General features: G+C 31.3%; 1 protein-coding gene across 3 annotated transcripts; it reads left to right on the top strand.

The window, feature by feature from the left end:
• The first annotated feature begins 591 nt into the window (after positions 1-591).
• LOC148616671 (alpha-protein kinase vwkA-like) lies at positions 592-23502 on the top strand. 3 transcript variants are annotated; one of them, XM_088583875.1, is made up of 3 exons: positions 592-801; positions 2354-2468; positions 20979-23502. In XM_088583875.1, the coding sequence occupies exon 3, from the start codon at positions 20992-20994 to the stop codon at positions 21976-21978; it is 987 nt and encodes a 328-aa protein (XP_088440001.1). In that variant the 5' UTR covers positions 592-801; positions 2354-2468; positions 20979-20991; the 3' UTR covers positions 21979-23502. The 3 variants fall into 3 exon arrangements, with proteins under 3 accessions (XP_088440001.1, XP_088440002.1, XP_088440000.1); XM_088583876.1 differs by lacking the exons at positions 592-801; positions 2354-2468 and adding an exon at positions 2856-2953; XM_088583874.1 differs by lacking the exons at positions 592-801; positions 2354-2468 and adding an exon at positions 20448-20604.

Raw genomic sequence — 23502 nt, 5'->3', positions numbered from 1 at the left:
ACTGACCCTTAAAGAGTGTTGGGTGTTGGTTTTCTAACTTTCTATTCCTGTTTAAAATGTAGGGAGTTTTTTATGTCGATTATTTCATTTTGTAGTATGTGTCTTGTATATATGTACACTGTAAATTGTAAAACAATTGTAGGCATCGTTCACAAAAATGACTTTAAATTTTTGCTTTTTCCTTCTAGTTATACTGCCATTAACATCCAAAATCACTACACAATACGACCCTTTGCTTTTGACTAGAAAGCGTAATTACATTTGTACACAGAAAGCTGTCGTAAAACACCCATTCTTGGAAGATTTTATAGGCTATTTCGATTTTATATCGTGCCAGAGCTCTGTAAAAGGAATAAAAACAATGCATGTTCTGTGCACTTCTAATACTGTTCCAATGAAATATTGAACAATGTTTTTCGCTTTCTTGAAACTGCTGCTTCGATTTAAGTCAATGCAATCCTTTCCTAGAGAAATTTGAATAACAGATCGATAAGACTTTACGGACTACCTGAAACCAATTTTATCGCTGCTGACTATCGTGAGGATTTAATTATGTCTTTAGCCGTTTTGTTGATTGAATGGCATAGTGAATTATCCTTACAATCCTCCAAAGAACTGCACGAACCTGTAACGGTCAAAGTGATGAGTTATAAGTTCCCGTGAGGGACTCTGTCATCTTTAAACGAACGTGGCTGATATTTCAATAACAAAATACGACTAACAAAACTAATGAAGACAACTTGTCAAAGATAATTTTCTTCTTAAACGACAGTGGAGACCAGCTGGACTATTTCTGTTAAGGTAAATATGTTTATACTATAAATGTATGTAGTGACATTGACTTTCTATTGTAATATTGAATCAAATTTTCATTTTGCAACTTCAAGAATTATTTTTGTCTTTATTACCACCAAATGTGATTATAATTGTATACTGATAGATCACTATTTTAAGTCCTTGTAAGAATCATACAAATTCTGTAATACAGTGTATGTTATACACCCCAAAAACGCTACACATTTTTATTTCTCTTATTAAGTGGCTTTATAGGTCTATATGATGTGTTATATAATTATTTATTCCAATCTGTCTGCTCTTAGAATATAATGCACATCGAAAATCCTACAGTTTCTGTAGTATTTAAGTGTTATTTACAGATTTATTTCCCTTAATTTCTACAGAACATTCTGTATAATTTTTATCTCTCATGTTAATTTCTGTTTAACATTTTAAACAAAATATAAAAAATAGAAATATGTAGGCTTTCCAACCATTAATCATATTTTGCATGATTCTTTTATGAAATTCTACTTCCTAATGGTCAGATTTAAGGGGTTCGGGTTGCCCAAAAACTATTAAATTTCATTAGAGCGATTTAAACTTATGATTTATTGAAGGTGTTTGACTTTCATAACGATTTTGTTAATTTACCGTTTGATATCATTTCAATAATTGAAACAAACAACCAATCAAAAGGTTGATTGCAAACGTTTTCTAAGTCTTTTATTACTCAAGTAAGAACTTGATACTTTTTGCAGTTTATTGCAAGTTGATCTTTACTATATTTATTTTTTTGTATTGAGCGTGAACGTGATACCTTGATACCAAAAACTTTATTTGCTTCTTTTTTTGGAAAGTTTAAATTGGACTTTAAAAACACTCAGTAAGATAATAATTAAACCTGTCCGTACCGAACCATGGAAAACCCAAAACTTGTCTTAATGACACACTTTGAGTCCATTTATGTTAGGTTAAATGTATTTTGAACTTTAATAAAAAGAACCAATATTTTTTTAAAAGTCCAAAATTGATTCGGTTAAGACGGGTAGTATTGCATTATATATTTTCCTAATTGTTAATTTCGTTTTATGCCTTTTGTGAATAACACACGTCAAAGTCTTTGCTGTTTACCAAAATTAGCAAAACCTTAATATACATGTATATCGTTTGTAATTTCCGACCAATAATTTAGTTCTCGTTAACAAGAGAAATCCAATAATTCCATCATGAAATTAGGTGATCCTGAATTATCTGTTTGAAACAATCGTAATGCTACTCTTGGGTGACATAAAGAACATTTTCACAAAGTCATTGGACATTAAGACTTCAAAAACACCTACTACGATCAGCTTAAGGCTGTGTTGTAACAGTTATAATCACAACATAGTGATATATAGCACTCTTAATTAAAGACAAAGTCTTACTAAAATTCATGCATATTGCATAAATATCAGCCATTGGATGATTACTCATGGGTCATAGCAGAATGAAACATTTAAGTATATTAATTTTGAAAGCAGACAAAATGAACATTTAGCTTTATAGCAAAACCGGCTTCTATATTTCTTTACAGTCTGAATACATAAAGGGTATCGTGATTGTCTGAAACGGCCAAAACTCGTCCAAAGGCCAAAACGGTCCAAATTGGGACGAAAAACCAACTTTCTCCGACGCAAAAAGCGAATACGGTATGTACCTTTTACATGCCCCTTTTACATCCATAGAAATATTTTATCATCTTTCTACGCATTGTTTTCTCAATATACCAAATCTCTTCTTTATTACAGCATGTGTTTTCTTCAAAAATCAAACTTCAATAAAGCCTGCCTGATTCTTTCAAAAACATCAACATGCAGTACTTGCATAATCCTCTTTATTAATTTTTCATGCATTTGTATCAGGCGAACAATGCCTTAATGTGGTACACAAAGTAATGTTTAGTTTTAGATAAGTAGTTGTGAATGTACTCCCAATTATTTGTTAATTAATTGTAAAGCATGTATATTTGGTCAATAGATACTATCATGTGATCAAAATATCTGTATTCCTATTATTGTATACTGTGATCATGAAATCATTAGTATATTGTAAATATAATTATCCATGAAACTATAGTTATTCAGTGTTCATTCTTGTCAGGCGACTGATAAAAGATATAGCTTGCTTTGAGACGGTAAGACCAATCATTCATATTGAGTTTTTTACAATTTATTTTGTTTTAAATATTAGTTTGATAAATTACCGTTTTTTTCATTTTATATTTCGAAAATTTTAAAGAAATAATGAAAAACGCAGTGATATGCTTTTCTCCCCAAAAAGTTTGACCCGGCTTTATTGACTGCAAATATGAATAATATTTAGGTGGATAGTAACCATATCAAAACGCAAAAATGTACAAAACGCAAATAAATAACAACATGTCTTGTAGGCAGTAATATATATATAAGAATTTTAATCAAGATGACAATGGACAATGCATGCTTTCTTTGTAACAGAAGTAATTGCTGTTTCTAGAGACAAATTGTTAAATACCGTACAAGTCTGATACAGGTGCGCCTGAACCAAAGTTGGCTAGATGTTTCGTATGATTTTTGTTGTTGTTTTTTTTTAAACTAATTTAGCAGGTAGACCTAGGGTTAGAAACACAACTCTTACAAATCGCTGGAACGTTTGTATTCAGCATTTTACATCAATCTTATGTAAGCATCATAGTAACATGGGATGATTTCATTCTGTTTCAAATGAAAGCTTGACAGGCTTGGTGAAGTTGAATATCATACAACTATATCACTGATTTCAAACGTTATGTCCCTTACCCCTGGTCGACTCCTTAAAACTGTTTTATCTTCCGACATATGAAAATACAAGAGATGATTGAAAACTATAGTTATCTTTATAGTTTGACTGTGAAAAAAATGAAGGATGCTTTCCTAGAAATCTAAAGCTGAGACGTGTCACATTGTTCTTTTCATGTCAATTTCGTCTGGACGGGTGTCTCAAAATGTGTCTGCTACTTCTGATAATTTTCTTTTGATAGGCTGAAGATTGTCGGAGACGTAGGCAATTATTCAATATTTACTTTTCTTTTAATATTAATATGTTTGAACACAGTTGATCAAATTTCATTAAAGGGTTGAAGTCTGGTTTACTGTCCGTAGATTTTATTGAAGTTAACATTGTGAGATACGCATTCACTAATTTTACAGTCATCTCATTCTATGAATCTAGAAGAGTCTGTGCAATGCCTGTACCATGTCAGGACAAATGGGATGGTTTCCATCTTTTTCACCCTGATATTTTCGTTTGTTATACGGACATTCTTTTTGACCCTCCTTTTGACTACTGCCTTGATTTTATCTGTTCGGTAATTTTTCAGTTACCCTCCATCAAGAATCAGTAAGAGAAATAGTGAAGACACGGTCACTGGTGACTTGTGTTTTTACAAAAATAGTTGGTTGATATTCAAACTTGTTAGTCGCAAAAATCTTAGAAAAAATATTTAAGCAAATGTACTTAAGTCAAATCTAATGACAAAGATGGTTGCTTTCAGCTTGTAGTACATATTCAGACTTGTTATTTGCAAATATCAAAAAAAAAAATATTCAGCAATTTCACTAAAATATTAGATGTATTTGATGCTTTGTGATATCGAAATATGTCAAGGAAGTATAATATTTCAATGATTACATTGCAGCCTTATATAAATATGAAATAAGGGTAACAACAGAATTACCGAACACTAATCCGTTTCATAATCAAGTCCAAAATAAATCTTGCAAAATATATATTACACCACCGGAGCAGCTGGTACCACAATGGTCCTGACTTGGTACAGGAACTTCAAAATGGTGGGTTAAATCTAGGTTTTACAGCTAAATATCCCTCTTCCATTGCGGGGTGACTATACAAATGGTGATTAAAAAGCATTTGCATGCTATTGTCATATTCGGTAAATAATCGGTCACATCATCACAAAGAACAATTTACAAAAAATAATCATTACTCATTGTTTTAGAACAGACTGAGTATTTTTTAACAAAGGTAGTACAATACAGTTAGGTTATTTCTGAAAATTTGGTCTCATTTTGTTGAAATAAAGCTATTTTGAGGCAGTCCACACATAAATTTCTAGTGCTTTGTCATAAAGGATTGCAAATCCGTGGTATGTGGAGGTTCAAATCATTTATAAGTAATTTGGTGATTATTCTTATGAAATCCAGTAGCCATGGTAACATACTGAAAAAATATTACTGGGTTTTAGTACAAATCAGGGATGCCTTTTCAAAACTAACAGCCAAATACTATGTTTTATAAAATATCAGGCACTTAGACACTACCACAGGATGAAAACATGCAAGGAGTAGGTAGAAAAAGATAAATATAATACGACCCTTTTCGATTCATTCTCTCAGAATTTTAGTCCCAAATGTTCGTGCGAAATAAGGTATTTTGAAAATCAGCTATCTGATGCTGAGTAGAGAACCTAATACGGCAGGGGATTGAAACGTTCCGGATACCATTCCTCATTTGAATTACACCTGTTTACCATAACATATATTACATCTGTCTATGTATAAATGCTTATCTACATTTAAACAATATATCCACCAAATTTCCACTTTTAATTTTAAGTACAAAATTTGACGGGGGTAACTTGGTGTGCGAAACAATGCGCCTTATTGTAACTGTATAGTGCACCCCAAGGACTGATATCTAAAAAGAATTTGGTAACAGACCTTTTAAGACGCATTTTCTTATACCCCCTGATTCAGGAGTCCGTTACGCAGATATTTATGTCGTTCAAAGAAATCAGAAAGATAATGTTGATTAAATTAACTATTTAAGATTATAATGATTTAAAAATTATAAGACAATATGAAGTCTTTCCATGATTGTAAAGCTTTTTATTTATGGCCGTTTCCTTAATTTTGTTGTGTATTGAGATAACAAAACAAGTCTTCTGAGCATAACCTATGTATAAGGACGAATATTTATTATAAAAGTTTGCTTAAAATAAGTTAAATTGTTCATGCAGTGAGAGTAAGTTACATGTATATAATTTTTGCGATAGTCAGTTCGTGCACTTTTGAAATGATATTGATAATGTCGATAATTGAATAAATATATAATATATATATATATTAACAGATAGAGCCAAATATTTAAACCCAGTTTTGAATTCCAAATTGCATAATTGGCCATATATTGAATTATCACGCATTGACAACGGCAACCGCTTAAAATTTATTTGGTCAGTTCATTTTAATTGATGCCAATGAATCATTTTGGTTGATGAATAATTCACATAAATAATGACATTCACGCACTGACATTCGCCAAACAATGAATTATCAACAAGTCCAAGAACCGACACCAAGTGTTTTAAAATAATTTTTATACAACTAGTAAATTAAAGAATTGGAAATAGATCATATGTTGCACTGTTTCGATGGACTTTCCCAATTTAAAAAACCGTACCATATTGAACTCCTTTACATTGGGTGAACTATGAAGTTAATAAGGGGCATCCATATGATATAAGGATTAAAAGGGTTTGTTTAATAAAGGTTCGTGACATTTATCCTTTGTTGTTGAAATTTGTGGTCTGACTTTCTTTTTTTTTCATTATATTTAGACAAATTAGAGGCTCATGATTCTTTTACAATGGATCTTTGTTCGTTTCCCATACTATCTTAAAAGTAAAGTTGTTGACCCTTTACAAGACCAAAATAATTGGAAGCATTATAATTAACTTGTCCAAGTCTTTAAAATACACTGTATGACTCTTATGGCAGTTATCATGATAGTCAGTTTTGGGTCTTAATTGTTAGTACCCAATTATATTGAGTACATCCAGTGTGAAGTTTTTTGTCCGCTGAGATTGACAAAAAATAATATACAGTGTTTAATATCTGAGCGAATTATGTATGTATCCATGTGTGTTATCCATGTGTGTGTGTGTGTGTGTGCGTGTGTGTGTGTGGAGATAGGTAATGAATAGCTGCTTTTATTTTTCAGTATAATTGAAAAACAAACAAAAATTGCCTACATAGAAATTTTGAACTTAGTAATTATTGATTGACAATTAGTTGAAGAAAAAAAAGGATGTGAATAATTTGTAGATGAAACAAAAGCATTTGACGTTTTACACCATTTTATCAGCAGTGGCTAGAATAATATATTTGAAGCATTATGAAAATTCTATGTAGTTCTATAAGTTATGACTGTAAGTACTAATTATCAAACAAAACAACCATTTATATATTTTTTAAATAATTGTAATGAATTCTCCCACGATGCCTATTTTAAAATGAAAATCATTCAACTACATATGATAAATAATTCTATGCCAATGAATATTTATTTGTTTTTTGTCTAACTTGGACTAAAAAAGAAAACATTACATCGGAGATGAATTAACCTTTTCAGAGCTGTTAAATCTTTTAACACTTCCAGTGCTGCTTAATCTTTTGTGTGAGAAGAATGATGTAACACTACTGGTATTAGTAAATGATATGTCAGCGTCATAGCATTTATTAATTGACACCATCACGTCCCTCGCCCATTTACACACACGGTTAAACCCTTGTTGAAACTGTGAACCACAATTCGCAAGGCATACACACGATATTAATACAATCAATACACGAGTATGATTTGAAAGAATCAAGCTGAATGTGGCACCTTTTATGGGCGGAATGTATCTATACATTACCAGTTTTTTTCCGTAGCGGCTTAAATACTGCAGCATGTACTTACATGCATGGTCAGTTTCTTTTACAATTTCTTTTTACCCACAGTGTATTAGTTGTGTAATGTTCTAACCAACAAGTACTTTGACATATTATACTTGTAAAAATGATTTGAAAAGTAAATATACGTTGTTTCCATTCAATATAGCAAAAAAGAGAAAACGAGAATAATACCGTCACATGAAGATTCAAGTCAAATTTTAGAAAGAAACTTAAAAAAAAAATATAAAAATATAACTTAAATTTGCTGACCGACAGATGCAGTACCTAGCACGTTCTTATTCAGATTGTTAAATTTGTTCAAACAGAAGATATTGAACAAAATACAGGTTGTTCTCCAGACTTATTAAGTACGATGCACATATTTCCATTACAAACAATCAAGTCACATTGTATTGACTAATATTGACAGCAGCTTTGCTGTTTGAACCACAAACTGTCCACAGTCAATCGATACATCAGACAAAAATAACCACTTATCATTATAGAAAACTAGTTCATGTCATGCATTCGAGTGAGATACATAATGATTCAATGCGAATATGAACTCCCTGACAAAATGAGTATATTCGTTTCAAAAATACTCTTCAGTTAGCTCTCTAATTGTAAAGTCGTCGAAATCTTTACAGGAAGAGATTAAATGAAGAACAGTTATATCCATTCCAGCTGAATATGAGATAATTTTTAGCTTTAACGACATATGCAATGTTTTTGTATTTCGGATTTATTTATCATGATGTTTATATAATACGTTCAACTTGGGGACATGTTTTGAATCTTTTCTATCATTATGCGTCTTTGGATTCGGTTTAATAATTCGTTTAAAATTTAGTCTTTCGTTGAATGCAAAGTTAAAGTTTGCATTAAACACCATTAAGTGCACACTTTCTTATTTATACGAATGTCTATTTTATCTCAGTTTCGACGCCCCTAATGTCATGAATATTATTTATTTTGTTTAAGTTTACCGCATTTTGCATCGATTATTGACAAAAGTTTCTAGCAACAATTATATCTAATTGTTCAAAAGTCATTTGTAATAATATTCCCAGAATGCCATTAAGCCTGACATTATAGATCTTTAATTTATTCTTAAGAGTTTAAATGGCTAATGTTAAGTCAATTTTATATAATTAAAATTCACAAGAATGAGAATAAGGTAAAGATTAGGTTGTTTCAGCTGGAAATGTACAGTGTATTTATTTTATATTTGATTGATTTTTTTCATCTACTGTTAAACAGGGTAACCGGTATACATGACTGACATAAATAACTACCGAAATATTTTAACTAAGTTAAAGCAAGCATAGATTCAATGTTGTGAATAAGCAAAGTAAATCCTTCTAAACAATGTACATATACAGCAATAGAGTATCATTTTTGGTGGTAATTTTGTTATCCTTTATGCATTACGTGTGTAAGATTCCAATATACGGATATGCTACACAGTTAAAATTGGGTCCTAAACATGAATAACAAGCCACATCTGCTTACCCAATGTGCCTTATCCATTATGTGATAGCAGTATATGCTTAAATCAATGTAATCTGAATTAAGAAAGGAGTAAAAAAATTGCGTAAAATGTCCAAGTTTTGGGTTATGACAACCTGAAACAGGATATAAATATCTACATAACACAGAATATCAAGAACTTAGGCATATCTTCCAAAATAAGTAGTGTATCCAGTAGTTTTAAAAACTAGGGAAACAACTGGGGGTCTTTGTGGTCATTTCCACGCTACTTACATTTCAAACCTTCGCGCGAAATCTCCATAGAGAACACAACACAAATGCTTATATAAAATCATGCACAATGACGGGCTGGAATAGTATTCTAGCACTTTAACTTCGCATGTTATGAAATTTGTGCAACAAAACCTTGCCTGGTATCATATCTATCTATGTAACTTAGTTTTATTATCCAAATTGTGAATTATTACCCGTTTTTGTCCCTTGCAATAACATACTATATATTGAGACCGGATCACAATTCGAAAGTTACTGTTAAAAATAACAATCTATCTGTATAGTGGAACCTTAACTTTAAATCAAATTGAAGTTTTCTTAACGTTCATATCGGCCGTTAAATAACATCCGCCGGGGTTTTGATATGGGCATTTAATTAATGTTAGAAATGTAATACGTAAAATATGAATTTAGTCAAACGTGTTATTAAATTAAGCATGGCATGGACGCTTTTATTCTATTTTTATGATCATTACTTTAACCCGAACTGAAAATATTTTCCGTACTTTTGTCCGTTTGTTTGATACATGTAGTGTGGGAATCAAAAGAATAAGTTTGACTACAAAATAGTGATTCGATATTTCGAAGGCAGAAAACAGAATGAGTATGATATATCGTTGTAAAATTGTTCGCACTGACTGAGGATAGGATTCATATTCTGAATTTGATCATGCTTTGATGTATTTGATTGTACAAAACATGGGATAGGCTAGATGATATTGAATTATAAATTGTTTTCAAAATTATTAAATTTCATTAAGAGTCATTAAACATATGCAGCATGAAGAACACATTTCTCTTATCGTCGACACGCAATCAATCGTTTATGGTTTATATTAACCTTGATCAAAATATGTTTTGTTTGTCCGTTTTGAAATTAAATTAGCCTACCGAAATAAGGCAAACATATGAAATTGATACTCTATCATATAATAATGTTCTTAAATTCAATCTTGCTTTAATTTGTAATAATAATTAAGTTACGAACATAACTCAAACTTAGTAGTTATATTTCAAATTGTAAAAAATTGATACATTCATTATTTTCGCCAAAATATTGTTTCCTTTGTGTCCGAAATGCAGAACTCACCAATCTTTGTAGATCATAATGAAGTAAATACAAGACAGACGATATCATGTTACATGACATTAAATATCAGAATCGTGTCCAACTCTTCTATGAGACAGACTTGTGTTTTATAACATTTGGTTCAAGTTTTTTTTAAATCGTGGTAGTTTTTGTCTTTCTGTGTTCACTTAAATTGTGTCGTTTTACTATATGTAGACAATGTCGCAACCGCAATACTTCTTTTTACTTACGCACATATTTTGCCAGCCTGAACTGCAATAATGCAAATAATTAGTAGATTAATACTACCATATTCACTTACTGTATCTGTGGGCTAATGTTCATAATGATAGTCAATGAGATTGCAATATATGTAGTAAGAGGAATTCAAAAGAAGTTCAACTACTATACATTCACGAATACCTTCCTCGAATGTTGAATGTTATATGCTTTATTGAACAGTGGCTGAAATTTGCTCATGTATTGAAGTTAAATGTTTAATTGCTACGTTAGTTTAAGCAGAACAATTAATTATATATATGTATGATGAGATTGTTGAAACAGTATCTAGGATACTTGTTTATGGGTCATCTAATTGCTATCTGTCAATATCTAGACCGGAAGTAAGAACCCATTATCTGTTTATTTGCGATTTCCCAATATCATCGTTCAGTGGCTGCATTACTTCAATCAGGAATAAGTAACATCCGTTCTAGCGGTAATAACAGAAAAAAAAACATACGATAGGTTTTTAACAAACTTGTAATATGATTTTACATAAACGTGAATAGCCAACCAACAAAAAATTAATGCGTATAAACACTTATTTACTCGGTTACTATAGAACACATTCTTTGATTGAAATAGTTTCTCATATCTTCTTTAATAATAATAATAATAATAATTATTATTATTATTATTATCAGAAACTAAGCAGATTGATATAAGTGGCAAGGTACTATCTCCTTTAACAACAGACATCCAATGAGCTAATGCTCTTGCATGGCACAATCGCCCCATTTGCATCATATATCATCGCCATATTTCCCCATAGAAAAAACATCTTATTCCCTAAAGAATTCCAATTGCTTGTTTCTTTATTAAATAATGTATTTAAATAATAATGTAATTAAATTGAATTTAAAAAGATACAACATTCAAACTATTGTTTTGAGTTCAATTAGAAATAAGGTTTTATAACAATAATAATTTATAAACGGATTTCTCCATTCTCACCATTCAAAATCCCACCACATTCGAAATCTCCATTCCCAATATACAATAGAAAGGCAAGTGTATCCCATACAAATACTACACGTGTGTGCAATACAAACCTTGATATTTGTTGTGTACTGCCGTTTACCTTCGCGGCAACATCCACGTTCTGTTTTGTAAATACGAGGTATTGCTTTGCATTTTTAGATTAGGTTATTGGTCAGTGACATGCTTGTCGTTGAAAGGTAGCCTTTATATCATCTTATTGTGATCTTACCTTTAAAAACGATCACATATTAGAAGGTGCAAAATGTTGGAATAGGAATAGAAAATAAAGGCGGGAGGTACGCCGATCAAATGATGAAGACCCATATACTTAATAGCAGTATCAAGGGGAACCCAAATATTGGCAGCAACCGCAATGGCTGTGAACTGGTACAGTGATTTCAGATGGAAAAAATGGGTTAATCACGATTTTATAATGAGCCAAATCTCTCGTTTCCATTATGATGTGTTAATAGTTTCCAGTATATTTCAATACAAAGATATAAAAAAATATAAAAAATTGACACCGGGCAAAGATTTGTAAAATCATTATTCAAATAGTACAGAAAATATCGAGTATCAACATTAACGTCAAGACAAAACACCTTACAGGACATGGTATCACACTCATTTTTTTTAAAAGAAAGTAATTGTAAAATAAGAGAAATCAAAATTTTGATTTTTTTTATCTTTTTTTTTTTTTTATCATATTTGAATCCAACTTAAAGAGGTAGACCCAAGGTAAGGGACACAACTCATACAAATCGTTGGCATGTTTGTATTCAGCATTTTACATCTATCATATGTTAGCATTATAGTAACATGGATTTATTTCATTCTGTTTCAATTGGAAGCTTGAACGGCTTTGGTGAAATTGAATATTATACTAACATATCACTAATTTCAAGAGTAATGTCCCTTACCCTAGGCCTACCTCCTTAAGATGGGTAGAGCATATTGATTTACTGCTTTACCCAGACGTTATGATATTCCTGTGATACAAATCCTACATATTTGCTTTTTTTCAATTGACATATAGTTAATATGTTTCATTCTAACATTGCCACTTCTGACAAATAGACACGGAGCGCTCCTTTATCGGCTTTGTTGCATATTGCACAAAATTAATAGCACTCCATGATTCCACGATGTCGCTCATCTCGCTATTCATTTTGGAGAAAATAAATCGATCTTGCACTAAATGAATTATCAATATGGAAAGGCATGAAATCTAGATTTCTTGTATGATACTGAACAAAATATATCAATACTCTCTTTTTATTATGTAAAGTAAGCAAAAACAATTTCTGGATTCGACTGAAATTCCACATGATTAACAATGATCAATACATTAGTAATAGTTTTAACGAACTTATGATCAGATTATTGCATTTGATATTCTGAATATTTTTGACCTAAGGTAGTTGAGCTGGGGTTTTATAATAGAACAATGCAAGAAGCTTCATTTAATACCAAAGCGAAACAATAATATTCCAAAATTTGATAAAAATTCTAGACCATACCTTAAATTTTCAACAGTGACATCATTGCAATGTTTTGTTACTGTAGATTATCAAATCCCTATTGTCAGCAGTCCAATTTTAAATAACGCTAAAATGTCTGACTTATAATAAAGAAAGATAATGAGGGACACCGAAGCGAAATGTCTTGATCAGAAATAAGAAGAACAAAGCATCCTTTAAACCATGATTTGGAATAAATGAACTGAATGCCAAGTATTAATACTCTGTCTATGCCTCGATCGTCGCTAACCAAAACACAAACAAAACACAACAAACAAGCAAACAAAACATAACAAAAACAAAAACAAGAAGGTTGTTGTGGATGTCATACTTTCTGTTTATTAATTGCATCTATGCTTAACAGAATTGATTTATTAAATTTCAATGCATCACGTAACATTAAAAGAAAACTAGGTTGTCACTTAACCAACAAATATTAACCGTCATTAATTGGGATGGAAACAGGAAAAGAATAAAGATGAATTAATTAAATTCAACACAAACCACAAAATTTCCCCCAAAAACACAATATTAAAAATACCAACGTCAAAACTGTTCTCCTATATGGGTCGGAAACTGCAGCATCTCTTAAATTTCTACAACCTTTGTCACTTAATGCCTAGAAAACATTTTCAACATAAGATGGCCCAACAAAATATCCAACAGTGAACAATAAAAAACAGTAACCCAGCTTAAAATATCTAGAAAATTGAAATGGATCGGACACACATTTGGAAAGAAAGACAAAAACATCACCAAAACAAGCTCTGGATTGCAGCCAACGGAGACAACAACAAAAAAGGGAGCGGCCGAAAATACTCCTGGCGTAGGGGACTAACTAATGACCTAAATAAATTTAATAAGACATGGAAAATAGCAAAACAAATGGCAACGGGCATGGAAAGATGGAACAAAACTATAATCGCCTTATGTCCCTAATGGGATGAAGTGGAATAAGTCATAAGTCAAGGCACAAGTCATTTTAACAACACTGATTACTTTCAGGTCGGAAGTATAGAAGAGACCAATCAAATTAAAAACTTGGTACGAATTCTGATTTGGCAGAATCGTAGCAATTAATTTTATTGTATACAGTAAGACATGTATAACCAAAACCCTGATTTAACGGAACCTACCAAACCCATACGCTCTCTTAAGTCTCTGCATATCAGTCTAATTGCATTTTGAAGATTGATTAACCGAACCCTTTTCGTCAGTCCAAAAGACATGTTTAAGTATCTATTTATGAACATGCACTAAAACTTGATATATAGATCCAGACATGGAGTTGTACAATTTGGAAATACATTTAAATGACATAACTTTTTTTTTTATATAAAATTTAGCAACCATGGGTTTGTTGATAAATGTTGCATTTGTCTGTATCCAATAACGTAACATAAAGCTTTTAAGCGTCTGGTATACTGCATAATTAACACATTAAAGAAGTGCCATCATGGAATCATCACTTCACTTCTCTGAACGTCTACTTTACCAATATATAGCTTTCATAAATATGACAAACAGGTTGAATTTTGTTCGCTTCCAATTCAATTATTAAAATGTTGATAATAATAGTTAGCTTGCATATAAAAAGTTTGTAATTAATTTTAAAAAAACATATATAAAAGTTTAAAAAAAAAACAGTGACACATATAATAATGGCCCTAAACATTCGTAACAAATTGCTTCAAGTTTTACATTGTTTGCTTAAAACGTCCATCTTGATAGTCGTCAAACATTTTGAAAGACGTGTGGTCTCAATGATGCATGCGTCACATGCCGTACGCAAATCATATAGGGTGTCAATTTCCGCTCTCAGGTCAAGTGGCCTTCCCCCTATTTAGTACCAAAACACACTGAACATAGATCTATACATTGTTAGTGCAATCTGCCCGTGTGCTAATAAAAATAGTCGAAATAAAGCTGAGAATATATACGTTAAAAACATTGTATAAGAAAGTATGAATATTGTTTATATGCGTTAGTAACTTGCCTCCATGATGCCAGCAAAAAAAGTAAAAATAAGATCTTTCAGTGTTATTTTTTTCCAGAAAATCTTGTCAAAAAATTTTACAATCATCGTACCATTATTGTATTGTTTTAAGCACCGTTAACATCATTGGTGCTGGGAATTCATTGACACTTTGAAAATTACTTTTCTAATATGTTAAGTAATGAAAAAGTTGAAAGTGGTTAGTGAAACGTAATAGAAAAGAAAGTCATATTTTCAACATGTTATTGTATATTTAAAAGAACACATATATCGCCAAAAACGCACATTTGACTATACAGCTTTTTTTGGTCACGTTTGTGTTATCAAAACATTTGATCCTACAAGTCAACTTTATTTTCATAATGAAGTTTCAATTCTAGATGGCGACATTGAAGAAATGCTGACAATTTGGAAATTCCGAAATACGAATAACCCCCTCATGAAATAAATCTATATGTGTGCAAAGTTTGTAAGGGTTCTTGAACAATTGAATAGTTTTCATAACAAAGGAAAGCAAACATATAAACAAAAATCACCAAATTAAGTCGACAATACGGTATTGCCATTCCCATAGTAACATCCAACATGTCGTTTCACATTTTTGTTACAATTTATTATAGTGCTCCAACTACACTTCCATCTTTCCTGGTCACCTATATTTTATGATACTGCAATGTCATTTTATTCACTTTTGGCATTTCAATGGAAAAAGTGGCTATTTTGAATTTTGTATTAAAAGAAGCCCAAGTTTGTATCCATGCATACATTAGGTTTCAGATTATTCTATCTCCCCGTGCAGGTCCGGGTGTTTAAAAGAATAGGCCTGAAGCAGCGCTAAGCTTGTCGTAAAAGGCGACTAAATAGTGCTCAGAAACCTAGCCGGGGGTTAGGCGCTCTGCCCACAGAGCAACTGGGATGTGTGCCCCAGGTGGTGGAATGGGGTACCCCTGGCATGTTACATGCTGGGGTTGTTAGGCTATAATACGGAAAACCTGACCGCAAACCATAGTGGTGCACCGTGTTGGGAAAGATGCCACGTTCCTCGCACGTTAAAGAACCCTGCTGTGGTAATCGATAGGAGTAGGAACCTTTGCGCTCCGCCACAGGAGGCTAAATTGCCCGACCTTACCCATCCCCCCTTTTTCTAGTGGCAATCAAAATTTGTCGACCCTGTTTTCCTTGTGACCCATCCTTTGTTTTGTCATTTCATGTTCATTTTATCATCCATTTCATGTTCATTGTCTGAATATAGCTGAAATATTGCTGCTCGGACGTTAAACCCCAACAAACAAACAGATTATTCTATCAAATTTTCTGAGCAATTGCTTGACTAAGGAATAAAATAATGATAGTACGAGCACTAGCAATAATATAACTACAATGAAAAAATGGAATTTAACAATAGTCAAGTATGATACATTTAAATATATTAAAGCAATCCTAGTGCAACATGGAACATCAATGGTGACTACTGTACGATGTAATTATATCATTCCGAAATGTAACTGATGTCAAAACTTCATTGAAAACATGGCACTTTACTTTAAGTGTATGCAATTATTGTTGTATCTAAACTAATAGATATAGCATGCCATAAAATTCAAGTTCTTGTTTATCCAAAAGCTACAAAACGCATTACCCGTTTTGCTTACTTGAAAAAAAATCCTGTTCAATATGTATATATATATATATATATATATAAAGCCACTTGCACCATGCACTTAGTGATTAATCAAATTTAAAAGAGTTTGAAATCACTTTGTAACTATTCAGGTTAACCTAAATGTTGTTGAATCTGGGAATTCGACACTATATGAAGTATTAATTTTACATATAGTACAAAAATTAATTGATTGACAGGACAACCTGAAACAATGACCAAGAAACACGAGTTTATACTTAAAATAAGTTCCATATCTATTGTTTGATCAAATCGATGTTTAACTTTTCTGTGTTTCGTCGTGACGCTACGTTTATCGTGGAGTTATAGTGAATTCACGTGCAGGAAATCCTCTTTATATTCTTTTCATAAACATGTGATATCTATACATGTATCATTGTTCAATCTGTTTTTCATCCAATTTAGATATATAACAGCCTAGTAGGTATGGTGATGTCGAAGATATCTTATAAAACGGTCTGCACCTACAAATCTTAATTTCTATTCCTGATTTCTTGATCCACTAAACTAAAAACAAGCGATAAATAATTTATTTGAAGTGTATAAATAATGTTCAGAAAGTCCAACCGCAGAGTACTTTACATAGTAACACCGATGTTAGTTCTCTGTTGTCAATTATAAATCTCAATACTAGGGAGGATTGGTATCGTAACGGAAACTGTTGGCGAATATATCGTTATTCAATGCAAATGTCAATTACCATAAGAAGTTTCAATGCCCTTTTAACAATTTCATCAAGTCGATCTACCAGAGATAACATTCAGACTAGAAGCGGTAATGACCATGAAAATTTTACATAACGTATGAAACATAATTGGAGATGCTTTATTAGATATGGAATATTGGATTTACTTTGTTTTGGAAACGACTGTTATACTTCGCAATAATTTAGATAAAGTTTATCAATAAACATGTCAGAAACAAATCAGTTTATATGGAGAAACGCAGACTGACTTTTAAACTCCATGGATCCTTTTTGACGTTAGTGGAGATTGATCTCTCTAGTTGTTATCTAGGAAGCCAAAACTGTAATTTAGATGAGTCTAGAACAAAAACTAAATTGAATATGAAAATTCAACTGTTTACATGTAAAACTCGGTCGATAAGGGCTATTTGTTTGATTGATTAACGCCCGACCTTACTAACAATTATGACTTTGTATCAAATTTTAAGTAAATGTATACTTTTGATTTCTATTTAAAATAGAAAAAAAATAATTATCCATTTTCTTGACAATTGATTTACAAAAAAATAACAAAAAGATCGATGCGAAGAAAAAACAAATGGGACACAAAAAATGCAATTGAATCATCAATATAATTTTTAAGATTACATTACAACAACAAAAAATATCATTTCTATTAATATGTAAAATTGACCAATTCATCTTTTGATTTCGTTAAGTTAGAAGGTAGACAACTCATTTCATGGTCTTCTATTCTAAACGCCATATATTAGCGAATATTAAATATTGAGGAACACCAACACAATCACAAATTTAGTGTAGCAATGTGCATTTCATAAAACTTTCTCATAATGTTAAATGTATGGTTTATAACAGTAGTTGTATCAACCTCTATATGGTAATTATACAAGTATTAAAAAAAATGCTTCTTATTGCTCAATAATAAATCTTTATTTTATCTCCATAGAATTCAGCTGAGAATTACATAACACACAAAGCTTTGTAATGAATTTAATTGGATATAACATTATGATGCATTGTAATGGAAATATATCTCCTTGCATAATTGGCTGGAAAACCCATTAAACTCAAGAACCTGTAACCCGTGGGAGAATTCCATAAGCTCAGAGCAATTATCAACTGATTAAATTCAAAAGTAACGCTCTCTCATAGCAAGAACATGATAAAAACAACGGACACACCGTTAGTCAATACAACAGATTCAATCAAATTTGGGCAAATAGTTGTTGTATACTCTTATAAGGTGATAAAATAATGTTAAAGATTTTATAATACTTGATATGGGATACTAACAAGTTATTTTGATATTTACTTAAAATGGAAAAGTAAAGTGTAAAGAACAGATTTTTATAAGTTGTTATTTATGATGGATATCATGTTCTGTTCACAATCGTCAATGCTACTTGGATTGTATCTCAAAATGCTTACTATTAAAACAATATTTATACGCAATTTTCTCTCTATGCAAGTGATGAAGAAAACTAAGCAGGCCATGTAGCACAGATAAATGTTTGAACTATCTATTTCTGAACACATTAGCAATATTTCATTGTTGACACAAAGCTATATAAAAGTTTCGAAATCCATAGCTTCGACTTCCTTTGCATTTAACGACCATCAATAAAGCAAGCCTTTAACGACTGAATCTAATTGACGATTAATCCTACAACACAGTGAAACAGATAAGCAGACAGAATTGAGTGGTAATAAAAAGTAATATCAATATTTCTGTAGCGTAGCTGTTTCTTGCTTATGACCTCTCATTGTTTATAACGATTCTATATTCTGTGACAATAGCGTTATAGAACTCAATACAATGTTTCATTATTCCTGAATAAGGTAAAGAATGTAACCAGAGAATAAACGATATACTATCCAAAAAACCCAGTCTCAATTGAATATGTCATTAATGGAAGCCAGTCTTATAAAATATGCAAAGCATACATTTAGATGTCGGTAGAGTCATAATTCATTTATTGAAAAAAATGAGGGTTTTATGTTCAACCAACAAAAAAATATAAAAACTTATGAGCCTGCGTATGATAGTTAAGTTTACCTATTAAAGTACCTTTGGTACGCAACAGTTTCACAACTGTATAACTTAATTTTCTAACATCGCTTTTTGGTTATCTCTATTTACATAAAGATGATTTATTTCAATTGTTTCTGGTAAGAATTTCATAAACTGTTAACTCATACCATAAACAAAATATGCACAAAGACAACTGTTGGCTCATTTGATAAAGACTGGGCAGAATTGTGAAATATCTGAAATAATTGTTAAGTTCCCGTGTAAACAGTGTAGGATAAAGACGTTGCGTATATCAAAATTCATTTACTTGTACATTTGTACTCCTTTTGTCCTTGATAATTATGTTTACATAATACTGCATTCAACGTTGCGTTTCGGAAAACACATAAGGTATGACAAAAGTGCATACATATCTTTTCATCTAATTTAAAATGCACTTTACTAAAAAATAATGATACTGATACATCGCTTTCAAAAGATTTGAGTTTTACTTTACTTGCACATGTGTCATTGTATTCATACACTTTTAAACATTTTTGACATGAAAGAGTTGACCTCTTTTATTGACAAATATATCAATAACAAACATTATGAAGGTACTAAATATTTTTTTAGTAAAAATTAACAATGCCTTTTTAAAAAGTAAAATGGATAGGTAATAAACACTTCTATGGTCCCATATCATCACTCGTTGACGTAAAGGGTTTTTAATTTCACGGTTGGTCTTAACAAAACATATTTCACCTTGTTGATATAGCGGAAAAATAGAAAAACATTCGTTATTTTTATATATCACACAAAAACACTTTTACATGAGGTACCATTGTTGAATGAATACTTGAAATATAAGACGATCCATGCGTACCAATTTCTAACTTTAATTTTTTTGTAAACGATTAAATCTGGGGTTTGTTAAAATAACTTATTGACATCATGCCAAATGTAAGAGTTGGTACGAATATTGAAGAGTCTTTGGTCTTTCCAAAACATTTCAACTTTATTTGTTGCAAGTAACGGTAATGCACTCCTGTTTGCAAAAGACTTTACATAAATTGAAAGGTAAACGACTTATAGATTATGTAAAAGTGTTTGATTTATTTCAAAGGATGTTCTTTGTTTTAGTGATACATATTATTTACCCTAATGGGATTCCAGAACATTTTTAAATCGAATTTTCTAGTTGGAAAATGAATTGTTTCCATAGCCTCTTTATTAACATATACGGAATGGGATATCTACAGTGTATGTCATTGAGAAGATAGGAGGTACAGTTGTAGAGGTACCTCATGGCATGTCACTATCAATGTGTAATTATAAAATGTCAGTTGTTGATTTTGTCAATGTGAAATATAAATCATTTAAGGCTTTACCTTTGGTGAAATATATGAGTTATTTTAGTTCACAGTTAAAAGTTTTCATATTTTATATTGCAGATCAATGTAGAGGATGGGGCAACAACTTAGTGTGGAGACCTTGACCACTCGGGATACGGACAAGACAAGTCTGTACTGGTGTAGTTTTGAGCCCTATCCTCACAAAGTAGGTAAACGAAAATTAACCTACTTAGGTGTATTAAATGGGGATGGCCCGAGAAAAGGAGAGAAATGTATTGTAAAGGCATTCAGAAACGGTTGTGGTACATACGAAGATTGGCTCGCTGAGCGTGAACGTTCACATTATGCCAACCAAATTGCAAAGAGATTTAGAAAGGAGCTTGAAACTCAAGGAAAGTCCGTGAAAATGAAATTTGTTATACCGTTAATGGTTGAAATTGATGAGGTCTCCAACTATATGTGCGTGTCCGTAATAATTGGGAAACCACATAAGAAAATAAAAGAACTTGAAGTAGTTTCCTTGGAACCATTTTACGAAAATGACTTTAAGCTTTTCAAATCTGACAAAACACGATCGTTTGAAACCACATTTTGCGAAGCTTTTACACATTTTAGTTGGTATGACAGCAACGGCGAATCTATCATTACAAATTTGAAAGGAGTTCGGAACATGAATCAGTACGATTTTACCGTACCAATTATTCATTCAAAAGACAGAAACTTTGGCTGTACAGACCAAGGTGCAAAAGGGATTAAAGATTTCTTTAGAGAACATCAGTGTAATGAAATTTGTAATAATTGGCAACGACCTGATCGCATTTCTATAGACGAATCGACCAAAAATCCAATCGAACGCTTCCAAATCCATCCCCATGAATCAATTAAACCAAAATTTGGGTACAGCAACAATGTGTGGAATCCAGATTTGCATCGTTTCTTCATTCAAAACGTAAATAATGATGAAACTGTTCACTGTAAGAATGGTAACTCGTGCGTTTGTGAATACTTCCGGTTACCTTGCAAGCATGGCGTCAGTTACAACTCGGCATTTATTATGAACAAAAACCAGTCTACAAATGAAATGGGAAATTTCTTATAGAATGTGATGATAATGTGCACTGGTAATGTAAATATATGTACTAAACAATAATACGCTAGACAATTTTGTCCGCTCGTGCCATAAAGTGTTAAATTAGAAAATAATTTCTACTTTTGGGGAAGAAATCACCTAAATACTCGAAAAGATATATTTAATATTCTTTGCATAAACTATTATGTTGAAACTTTCTACAGATCGCAAAAGAGAGTATTACTCTTCGTAGACACCGATTAAATCTGCTAATGTACGTCTCCCTTTGCAGTAAAATTCAAGTAAAAGGCTTAAGCAAAAGTGTGTACTTAAAACGAATGCAAAGGTTTATCTCAGGGCTGTGGAAAAATAGCTCTTGTTTTATTAAATTGAAATGTGATTTTTCAGTACGTATTTCTTAGATTGATTTTAAATTATTTTTATATGAATTTTATTCCATCCTCTTTAGCTTCAAAATTGGTGCTTTTCAGTTTTGAAAGAAAAAAGATTATTAAAGCAAATACTTAATAAATCAAATATTTTGCATATCAAAAGTGCTGTAATATTTAACAATCAAACATATCATTTGTTATTTTATTTATTCTTTAGCTATTAAATGCAATTTTTTGTAAGAATCAGAAACATGAATGTCAAAACCGACCGATCTGACAATATAATTTCACTCAATCGTGTTTTAGCTACTTGCAATTGCCATTATTTGATCTCTCTATCACTAGTTTTGCTAAGAATTCAAAATAATGTTACAAAAATGAGATTTTTTTACAGAGTTATCTGTCCATGGAATGTTACTTTTAATTTTTAATATTCTTTGAAATTATTACTCAATTTACCAAAATGATATGGAAAATCTTGTATTGTTTACCTTGATTATGATGGTGCAAATAGTCAAATTAAACTTTCAAAATAGTGGGTGTTTTCATAGCATGTTTCACGCACTGTCTGATGCTTTCAGAGACTGTCATTTAAACATTACAGTCACGATGAATGCTATAGTTTTTGAATATTTTTATGTTTATTTAGAGTGTTTATCTGTTTTTTTTTCTCAATTAGACTGATTATTCGACATACAGTTTGTATATATATAACGACTGGTAAACAATAACACTTTTTTTTTATTATTATTTTGTTGCTTTAGGATTGTTGTTAATTTTATTTAATTTAATACAAATATAGATTGCTTGGTTTCAAAATATCAAAATAAATCAATTCATTATTGTTAAATTGAAAGCAGATTCCTTTTGTAAAGATTGTTGAATGTACGTCAGTGGTCCTTTTCACAAAAAAATCGTATGAGTAAAAGTAATCGTAAGTTATGATATCACAATACTTTGATCTACTATGACGTCATAACTTACGACTAATTTTACACTTACGATTTTTTGTGAAACGGACCACAGGTTATGTTGCAATGCATACTGTTTTTTTCTATAATTGTTGTCTTTGTTGTTATGGTGTACAGTTATTGTATATTTTGTCGTTATTTCAAATCGTTGATTGTTATTCGGATAATGAAACACTTTCAGTAAGACTTTT

This window comes from Perna viridis, chromosome 5 (assembly GCF_037379345.1).
Source record: "Perna viridis isolate PV_CMFRI_1.1 ecotype Kerala chromosome 5, ASM3737934v1, whole genome shotgun sequence".
In the NCBI taxonomy this organism is placed as follows: Eukaryota; Metazoa; Mollusca; class Bivalvia; order Mytilida; family Mytilidae; genus Perna; species Perna viridis.
This window is presented reverse-complemented; position numbering and strand designations above follow the sequence as displayed.

Bases quoted from the DNA above. Each gene is read 5' to 3' on its own strand.
- LOC148616671 (XM_088583875.1), top strand. From the start codon at position 20,992: ATGGGGCAACAACTTAGTGTGGAGACCTTGACCACTCGGGATACGGAC.